The 10,727-nt window shown below is 41.6% G+C and overlaps 1 protein-coding gene and 1 non-coding gene across 2 annotated transcripts in view; one reads left to right on the top strand and one right to left on the bottom strand.

Annotated features, from left to right (window-relative positions):
* DNAJC5B (DnaJ heat shock protein family (Hsp40) member C5 beta) overlaps positions 1 to 2,356 on the top strand; it is a 39,056-nt gene extending 36,700 nt beyond the window's left edge. Inside the window, exon 4 of the mRNA XM_026659707.1 lies at positions 2,262 to 2,356. Coding sequence (XP_026515492.1) covers positions 2,262 to 2,356 — 95 coding nt within the window. The remainder of the gene's footprint in view (positions 1 to 2,261) is intronic.
* Positions 2,357 to 10,262: 7,906 nt separating this feature from the next.
* Positions 10,263 to 10,352, bottom strand: TRNAY-GUA. The gene is given in 2 exon segments: positions 10,263 to 10,298; positions 10,316 to 10,352. It is a non-coding gene; the product is annotated as a tRNA-Tyr (tRNA).
* Positions 10,353 to 10,727: the final 375 nt, after the last annotated feature.

A 10,727-nucleotide genomic window follows, 5' to 3' on the forward strand; every position in this document is an offset into this window, starting at 1 on the left:
CTAACAAGAAAAAATTGTATCTCCCTCTCCCCAAAGTTCAAGCTGATGGGATGAGTTCATGCACATATCTCCTCTTCATGGAGGACTGGAGGAAGGACTTCGTTCTTTGATGTTTCACAATAGGCTCATTTGGTTTCAATGAGCCTTCTTGGTGGGCAGGACCTAACATCTACTGTAGGAAGCCAGCATTTTACATTAACTAAAGCTTCTTTCCTGTTGAACTTACACAATTACAGAGGAGTACAATGCAAACACTGTCACCTTATAACATGGGGCACAGATGTTATAAGTGAGATTAATACATGCAGCATCCTCCAAGCATTTCATAAAGTCTAAACACTAAGCACATTCTTATAAACTTAGCATCTCTTTTAACAATACTAACATACTGGTGAGCCACACTGGTTTCCAGCTATGTATTGGTCAGTGTTCAGTCGAGGCCTAAGGTTCTTGGCAGGAGTTGGCACCTGGTCTGCCAGCCTCACAGCTACTCTAGAGGCATGTACTTATATCAAGACATAAAAGCATCATATTGAGATTGCCCTGCCTTTAGGAGCCAGATCCTGAGCCCTGCACCAGCTTGAGGAGCTGTGCAAGAGGGAGATTCATAGAAGAGGCAACTAAACCTTGTATGTTGTAGAAACTGAACACAACAATCTGTGGACTGACTGCAGCTTTCCAAGGTCCTAGCTTTTCCCCATCACAGCCCCTCTCACAAGAAAGCACAGGCATCTTTTTTACTGATGTATTTTGAAAGCAAAAAAGCAAAATCTATACTGAATGACAATATACAAAACATTAGGGATTAATCTAGTTATATGAATCTTTGCCAGCCCCAAACTGTTTTGGACAGTAGTTCTCAAACACCTATTGTAAATGTGTTACATGGGATTTCAAAAGACAGTTTATCATTTGAATATAGCCTAGTGGCCTTCAGAATGTATATAATTTTATTTCTACTGAATATATGCCTGCTCACTGCTTTTCATTTTAATCCTCATTCTTTTTTTCTCTACCATTATCTTCATATTCTTGAGATCTAACTCAAGGCCCAGTCCTGAAAACATTATCAGTAGGGCCCTACCAAATTCACGATCCATTTTGGTCAGTTTCACGGTCATAGAATTTTAAAAATAGTAAATTTCATGATTTCAGCTATTTAAATCTGAAATTTCACCGTGTTGTAATTGTAGGGGTCCTGACCCAAAAAGGAGTTGTGTGTGGTGGAGGGATGCTGCAAGGTTATTATAAGGGGGGTTGTGATACTGCTACCCTTAATGCTGCGCTGCTGCAGGCTGCGACACTGCCTTCAGAGCTGGGCAGCTGGAAAGTGGTGGCTGCTGGCCGGGACCTCAGTTCTGAAGGCAGAACCACTGCCAGCAGCAGTGCAGAAATAACGATTTCATGGTATGGTATTGACACCCTTACTTCTGTGCTGCTGCTAGCGGGGCACTGCCTGCAAAGCTGGGCGCCCGACCAATAGCTGCCACTATTCGGCCATCCAGCTCTGAAGGCTGCGCAGAGATAAGGGTGGCAATACCATGATCCCCCCTAAAATAACCTTGTGACCCCCCTACAACTCCCTTTTGGGTCAGGATCCCCAATTTGAGAAAGTCTGGTCTCCCCTGTGAAATCGGTATAGTATAGGGTAAAAGCACACAAAAGACCAGATTTCACGGGGGGAGACTAGATTTCACGGTCCATGGCACATTTTTCATTAATTTGGTAGGGCCCTAATTATCATGGTAGCATTCACTATAGTCAGTCTAAAGAACTCACAGTAGTAATCATTACACCCAATAGTATTTGCAGGAGCAGGCACTTAGATTGTAAATGTTAGGGGCAAGGATCATGGTCTTTTTAATCTCTGTAAAGCATCAGGTAAAATGATGGTGTAATAATAATAATAATTAATAAGCAAACTGAAAAAGGATTATGTGGCACACTGATTTATATAGCAACATAACTTCCTATGTGAACATTTGGGTAAAGTATACATAGGCTCAGTGTAAGTATTACATTGATGGTAAACATAGAATTCTGTTTGGTGTGCATACAGCTGTTTAGAGCTCTATCCTGCAGCCCTTACTCATCCAGGATTGGACCCTAAAAGGGTTGTAGATGAAAGATTGTTTGAAAGATCATTCTACAGTACACTAGATCTTACTATTTTTGCTAAGTCATTCTATCAAGAAAGGCAGCTTGACTTTTGTATCAAATCAATGGTGCTTAGCGGGGGTTGTTTTTTCTGTTTGATTTAGATGGAGAAACTCCAATCATACTTCAGCCGACAAATGCAAATGAGAAAACTCAACTAATTGGAGATGGCCATCGCAGCTATCACACAGACTCATAAAGCAAGAGCAAGTACAGTCTGATTGCAGTTTGCTCTCTAAGTAGGAATGTCACAAAGAGGGTTCAGAAAAGCTAATTGAAAAGCACTGTAATTTTTTTCCATATTTGTATTTGATTTTTAAGTTAGGCAAAGATAATTTGAATGTAATTTCCTGTGGACGCAGACTCTTTAACTCATGGGGCCTTCAAAATGAACAGTCCCATCCTCTGTGTTCTGCACTGAGATACTTACCGTTAGCATACTGTTATACTGATTAGCATATTGCCCTTGAAGGGGGTTAACACTTTTGAGCTCAAGCTATCCCTTCAATACAATAATATTCTTCTCTCTCATCTCCCCTTAAATGGAGCTCCCTTTCCTCACCTAAGCAAAGACTTTCCCTGATTAGGGCTTTGAGTCCACTCAAGAAGGCACCAGTTCTGTCATTGTCTGACAATGTAATGTTCTTAGTTTGCCACACAGTTTTAGGGTAGAGACCATTTATAATGCTATTGCTTCCTTTGAGGAAACGATGCAAGTGTTTTCAAGAGACAGCAAAGGAACGGTAGGTATCAGAAAGGGTCTGACTTTGCCAAAGAGGGAGTGTTGCATGACAGCACTAGTCTGCCTAGTAGACTGAAGCTTGCTGGGGATGGGACCAGAGCAGTAAAGAAGCTGAGTCAGCTGTTCTCTGATTGGCACAGGGCATGATTACCAAACCCAAGAGCTTAACAGTCAGAAGGCAGTTCAGCTTAAACCCAGGAGACTAATCTCCTAATTGAAATGCACATGATCTCTGTGTCTTGATTCTGTGCATGTGCATTACAGCACCTGCACACGAGCAGAAGCAGGAGACCGGCAGGAAAATATCACACAGATGTGGATGGTTGATGCTCCCTATTTGCCAGTTGTAAGACTTGGCAGCAGCATCTCTCCCTCATCTTGGACTGACCAATCTGAGACACATATCAAAGTTCTGTTGTTGTTTTTTTTAATTGGGAGTATGCCTGTGACCTCATGCAACCCTTGGCTCCTCAAACTCCCTACCTTTCGGCTCCCTAACTCCTTTGGGATGGGATGGAAGATGACCCTCAGCCAAGTCAACAGACAATTGCCTGCCTGCCTACTTATTCCCCTTACTGATGGCTTTATACTTGTTCTTTCCCAACTGTCCTACTGACATGCAAAAAATGGGCTGAGTGGTGGGGTCAGGAATTGACAGGAAGAGAAGGAGGTAGTCATGCTGAAAGGACAGGAGGTAGCTTCCTGGCAGAGGGAGGCAGAGCAAGATAGAACTTGCTTCTCTTAATAATCTTGCCTTGATCCAGTGACCATTTCTCCCACTCTCTGCTTTGCCTCAAGTCTATAATACATGTATTGCACTTCAAATCATATAATTATTACCCAATCAGGTTTAAATTGTATTCCAGAAGCAGGCTTTCTTTGCTTTGTTTAACCAGCACACTGTTGTAAGATATTTCCAGCCCTGATTCCATGGTACTGACACGTCTTAGACATGTAAACCATTCTGTATAGACAAATTTCGGGCAAGCTGTATGTTAATAATAAATGTGTCCTTTAATACACTTAAAGTTCCATTTTAAGTCAAAATATAGTCTTTACTAGCAGTGTACTGCTGCACAAAACTCTTGTGGTTGAAATTGTAATGTATGAATGTGTAATTTATGAATGTCTCATCAGAGAGACAAGAAAATATTGTATGGTTTTAATTTAAAATCTAGGGTCTGATTCTTCTCTCTTCACTGAAGCAAATGAAGTACATCTCTTTAGAAGGCAATGGATTTATACCAAGGTAAAGCTGGAGCAGGTGGGAGGAGAATCAGACCCCTAGTTTGTAAGAGCTAAAGCACTAGCTCAGAAATCTCAAACTTAGCACTGCGCTGGTTTGACATATTAGCTTCGTCCTTATGCAGTTTATATTCTCTTTACTGAAAATATTCCATCAATCATTGTCACACCCCAGTTCTGTGCATTTGCTATTGTGGTTCCTCTTTTCACAATTCAGTCTTGGGGAGGATGTAATACGCTACTAAATTATAGAAACCAGGGAATATATTTTGTTTATCAAAAGTTTAAATGATTTCTATCTTAAAAATTGGATTCTGTAGTTGTGAAACATTTTCTTCCTCCTCTTCCCACCTTTCACATCAAACGCCATTCAGCTGCAGCTAAATATAAAGCTAAAATCAGTAACTATAATTCCAAAGTCATTAAATACTCCTACCTTCTTTAAAGCTCCTTTAAAGTTCCTATGATACACGGATATTTTAAAACCCCTTAATACTCAGTTAGTATATATCTCCATAAAGCTGTGCAGGTATTATAGCTACTTCTACCCTTGTCATCAGAGATAGTACTCCAATTTACTTCTATCAGGCCCTATGCTACCTGCACAAATACAGCACATACTTACTTCCCTTGCTCTAATGCGTCAAGTTCTGTCCCAAGGTATGCACATTCAACTTCAACTGATTTTAGTGGGAGATGTATATGCATATATCTTATGGATAGAATGCAGCCCACTGTATTTATATACATTCATACATCATCAAACATACACACACACATATCTGTGGGCCTTATGTTCTACTCCTTTACACTGATTTTATGCTGGTGTAACACTACAGAAGCCAATATAAACCCACTGTGCTGGAATGGAGAATCTGGCCCTGTACGGATACATATTACACATGCTGTGTAAATGATTTTCTAAGTACACTTTTTCAAATTTATTTCAATTATTTACTGTGAAAGTGTGAAAATGCTAGTGACTGTTTCCTGTATAGAGTTAAATGTGAAAATGTATCCAGTTAAAAGTCTAGATGAAAGTTACACATGGTATATAAAAATCATCTTACAGGTGCTGCTCCCATAGAAATCAATGGGAATTTCACCACTGATTACTATGGTTGCAGCAAATCAGACCCAAAGGTAATAATTCATTGATTTCAGTGGACTTTGGATCAGGCACTCAGGCCTAGATCTTCAAAGGTATTTATTTTTATTTTATTTAAACAAGGGCTAAAGCCCAGACTGGGAGTTAGGCTCCTAAATACCTTTGAAGATCTAGGCCTGAGTGCCTGATCCAAAGTCCACTGAAATCAATGAAAGATTCCCAATGACTTCAAAGGGTTTGGGCTCTTGGCTTAAATCCTGTAATTTTTACTACATTCTTAATGGAGAAAGGATGCCTGAGAAAGAATGTAGGCCCCAATCCTGCATTGTGATCCACACAGACAACTGCTGCATCTGCAGGGAGCCCCACTGTCTTAAGTGGGGCTCTGTCTGTAAGGATCACTATGCACTGTTACAGCCTTTGTCAAAAAAAACCCCCAGCAACTCTGAATACAGGCTTCAGGATATGTCTCTGAAAGAATGTGGCTTTGCTAAAATGACACTATTAGACTGATAAAAACTATGGTCAACCTTTTTAAAGTTGGTTGCCTAAATCCACATTTAGGCAGTTAAATAAAGGCAATCTGATTTTCAGAGGTGTTGGGCACCTGTAGGTCCCAGTGAAGTCAGAGAGTCTGCTTATCTGAGGACATAATAAAAACTGAATAAGGATGTCCAGATTTGGTCCATAAATATGAATTTAATTTTCTTTTGCTTTTGTTTGCTTTTAGAAGGTGTTCTAAAGTGGAAACAATGATTACATGATTTGCTTCCATGTAAAGTCCAGTTGAAATACTATTAATCTTTTGAAAGCATATAGTTGCAAATATTTTGTATGAAAAATACTATGTATTTGAAATCTACCTTTGCTGTCAAACACTCTCTGAATAATAAAGACTCCCTATGTGTAAGAATTACAGCATACCTTTATGTTTCTACCCTAAGAAAAAGTTGTTCTAGTAACAGCCAAAATAACCAATAAGATCCTGATCCATACAAAATGTCTATGGTGACTTTCCAAGCTGGTAAATTCTAAAAGAACTTTGTTTTCCCACGAGGAGCTACTTGGCAGAAAAGTTGGCATGTGGCAAATGAACCTACCCAATGCAGTAAAAACAAAACAAAACAGAACTTCAGCTGCAAATGCCTTCTTTTTTCTACAGTGCAGGATGCTACTTATCTAGATGGGGAAATTTGGCAAATTTCCCCTGTAGACAATCACTTAGATTGCTTAAAGTTCTCACCTACACTGTGCATCATGAGGCGTTACTCCAGCTCTTTCCTGAGTTACTGGTTGTAGGGAGTCAATGGCCCATGCAATAATGCTTGGGATTGGCTGGCAGAATCCCTCAACGTTTTTCTCATGAAAAGAGCCTGAGTAGTCAGGTGGTGAAATCCTGGCTCTATCGAAGTCAATGGCAAAACTCCTATTGTCTTCAGTGAACAAAGGATTTCACATAGGGAACTCTGCCCTTGTGAAGGTGGCAGCACAAGATGCCAAACATTTCTATGCCTGCTAAAGTGAGGGATTTTTTTCCCCCCTACAATGTTACTTAGTCCAATCAAGTGATTGGAAATTACCCGAGCAGCAACTGTTTTGGCTGGATCTATTATATGAGATCTGTTCTATTGACTGTTTGGAGAATGATTCAGACCCAGGGCACACAAAACAGAAAATGAGAGAAATATTTTTAAAGATTAAAATCTAGCAAAAACTTAACCTGCTGTTTAAACTTTTTGTGCACTTTACTCCCCTGTAACATAAATACATAATAAAATAAACTGTTTAATAGGAGACATTTTTCAAACATGCCTGTGGGCTTTAATTTCATTATTTTACCTTTCCTTAAGATTTCATATCCAAGATATTGATGTAATTTTAGTCAAGAATTTTTATGTTTTTTTCCCATTTTCAGAATTAGAGCCATCAAGGAAGATGGAATGACAAAACATATGCACAATTAAATATATACTTGGCATTGCTGATTTATTGTATAAAATTCAAATGAAAAAGCTGTCTGGTACATTGATGCTAAGTGGCAAGGAAGACCAAAGCGTGGGTGTAGCACATCTGTAGTTTTTTTTTCTCATGCGCTATTAGGTCTGATCTACATCTAACACTTAGGTCAACCCAGGTACGTCGCTCAAGGGTACCCCTGGCTGAGAAACGTAGTTAAGGAGACTTAAGTCCCAATGTAGCCACATCTAGGTTGACGGAAGAATTCTTCTATCAACCTAGCTACTGCCCCTTGAGGGGGTGGAGTTACTACAGTGACGGAAAACCCCTTCTGTTGCTGCAGCAAAGACCCAGTCTGGCCGCTCTTACTGGGCAATGAACCGTTCTGAAAATCTGTCCATGGAGACCTTGTGTTTTAGTGACGGAGGGAAATGCACTCCCAGCACAGGGTGCTATGGGTAAAAAGTGGTTCATATGAAAGAATGCTAGTGGTTGCTAGAGTAAGTTACCTGATCAGTGTTCCTCAGCCTTTTAAGGTGGGGAGCCCTTGTTCTCAGTCAGAAATTTTTCACAAGCCCTTATGTTTACTATAGAAATAAAGGGAATAAAGGTTTGATGATGATAATGCTTTAATATTTATGTGTGAGAGTTGAGAGGTTAGGTTGGGGGGAGGGATAGCTCAGTGGTTTGAGCATTGGCCTGCTAAACCCAGGGTTGTGAGTTTAATCCTCAAGAGGGCCACTTAGGGATCTGGGGCAAAATCAGTACTTGGTCCTGCTAGTGAAGGCAGGGGGCTGGACTCGATGACCTTTCGGGGTCCCTTCCAGTTCTATGAGATAGGTCTATTCTAAGTGTCTACACTACAGCAGGGTAGCTGCAACACTGCAGCGCTTGTCGTGTAGATATACCCTTAGAGCTCACTTAGTTTAGATTACAACATATTCTTCCACTTTGGGAGGAGATGAACAGATACTCGCTTCCCAAGCTCCTCAGAGTAACAATGCTTTATCAAGCATTCGTAAAACTACAATACCCACCTGGGGAAGTGAGGAAACAGATTGACAGAGCAAGACGGGTACCCAGAAATCACCTACTACAGGACAGGCCCAACAAGGACAATAACAGAACACCACTGGCCATCACATACAGCCCCCAGCTAAAACCTCTCCAGCGCATTATCCACGATCTACAACCTATCCTGGAAAATGATCCCTCACTCTCACAGACCTTGGGAGGCAGGCCAGTCCTTGCTTACAGACAACCCCCCAACCTGAAGCAAATACTCACCAGCAACTACACACCACACCACAGAAACACCAACCCAGGAACCTATCCCTGTAGCAAACCTCGTTGCCTACTCTGTCCCCATATCTACTCTGGCAACAGCATCAGAGGACCCAACCACATCAGCCACACCATCAAGGGCTCATTCACCTGCACATCCACTAATGTTATATATGCCATCATGTGCCAGCAATGCTCCTCTGCCATGTACATTGGCCAAACCGGACAGTCCCTCCGCAAAAGAATAAATGGACACAAATCGGACATCAGGAATGGTAACATACATAAGCCAGTAAGTGAACACTTCAATCTCCCTGGTCATTCTATTACAGATTTAAAAGTCACTATCATTGAACAAAAAAACTTCAGAAACAGACTTCAAAGAGAAACAGCAGAACTAAAATTCATTTGCAAATTCAACACCATTAATCTGGGCTTGAATAGGGACTGGGAGTGGCTGGCTCATTACAGAAGCAGCTTTTCCTCTCCTGGAATTGACACCTCCTCATCTATTATTGGGAGTGGACTACATCCACCCTGATTGAATTGGCCCTGTCAACACTGGTTCTCCACTTTCAAAGTAACTCCCTGCTCTCCATGTGTCAGTATATAATGCCTGCATCTGTAACTTTCACTCTATGTATCCGAAGAAGTGAGGTTTTTACTCACGAAAGCTTATGCCCAAATAAATCTGTTAGTCTTTAAGGTGCCACCAGACTCCTTGTTGTTAGAGTAAGACTGATAGCCATAGAACAGGTAGCTTGTTCATATTTGATGGCCATCTTCAAGGAAGGAACCAAAGAAATGGTGATCTGCAGAACTGTTAGTTTTTATGGTTAGGCATAACAAAGGAGAATCCACCAATAATAACAGAGATAAGAAAACAGAATGTATTATGATAGCACTCACAGTGTGCACGCCCAGACTCTGTCCTGAAGAATTTACTATTAAAGGCCTCAATCCTGCAAGTTATTTTGTGTAGGCAGACTACTGCCTCTGCTGAGTCTCTTTATCTAGACTAGGATTTGAAAGATGTTACCTGACGAGTTAATTAACATGTGTTAGCTAACCAGAGTTCAGAGACTAGAGTAAGCAAGGCACTCTCTCTTTGTCTACACTAGGCTGTTAACAAATTAGCTAATTTAATATACATGTTAACACCTTTCAAATCCTAATCTAGATAAAAATACAGTTTCCACATAGGTGTAGGAATTTGCCTGGAGCAATTTGCCTCATCAGGGCATATAACATGGCACAAAAACACTATGCCTTTTTTTCCTTTCAACAAATTATTAGATTTTGATTTTCACATAAAGGTAGCACAACATCCATTTTTACCACCACCTTTTTGCTTGTTTGTTTGGAGTAGATCCTAGTGAAAGTAGAACTGGGCCTAAACAAAATCACTGGATCCAAACTTGCCCACATTTTACAAAAGTTTGGATTGGGACTGAAATTTGCATTGGGAGTCCATCTGTAATTACAAGTGCTGAGCAGCGTGAAGGTACAAGTTAAATGATATCTGCCTGCCTCTGTGAACAAGAGATCCAAAAATGTCCTTTTCCAGCACAAAAAAAAAGCAGCTCTGTCTTATTTTGATAAAATATTTAAAACTGTTATCTATTTCCTATAACTTTGCACAAGTATTACATATGTCATATGTTGGAACACAGCGATCATTCCGACTACCTGAGCCAGTACTGTAAGCCGCGACATTAAAACACTGTCCTAAAGCGCAAATAAAGATGGATGGGAAAAAAAATACAAGTCTCCTTCGAGCCGGAATCGAACCAGCGACCTAAGGATTCCCGCAGGCAATTCCTCTACAGTCCTCCGCTCTACCAGCTGAGCTATCGAAGGGACATGAAACAGAAAGCCCTGAGTAACCCACTAGAGCTGAGAGAGTCGGCATTAACGTAGCGCGTGCGCAAACCGTTTTGCTAGTGCTACAAGGCGCATGCGCGTGGCCGCTGAGCGGGCCTGGTGACCCAGGGCGATGCGCCAGGTGGTCCAATCTGGGCCCCGCAGACCCCGGCTGGGCACTAGTCGCTCCCGGCTGGGGGCCCTGCGCCGAGCCGAGAGACTGCGGACTGGGGCGAGGCCCACGGCTCCGTGCTTGGCCGCAGAGTGTGTGTGTGTGTCTGGGAGTCCCGCGACTGGCAATGCAGTGTGCGCGTGTGCCCGGCCCCGCGGTGCGGTGTGTGCCCGGGGGAGCCGTGCCCGGCCCCGCGGTGC

Source organism: Terrapene carolina, unplaced genomic scaffold (assembly GCF_002925995.2).
Source record: "Terrapene carolina triunguis isolate 2854851 unplaced genomic scaffold, T_m_triunguis-2.0 Scaffold58, whole genome shotgun sequence".
Taxonomy (NCBI): Eukaryota; Metazoa; Chordata; order Testudines; family Emydidae; genus Terrapene; species Terrapene triunguis.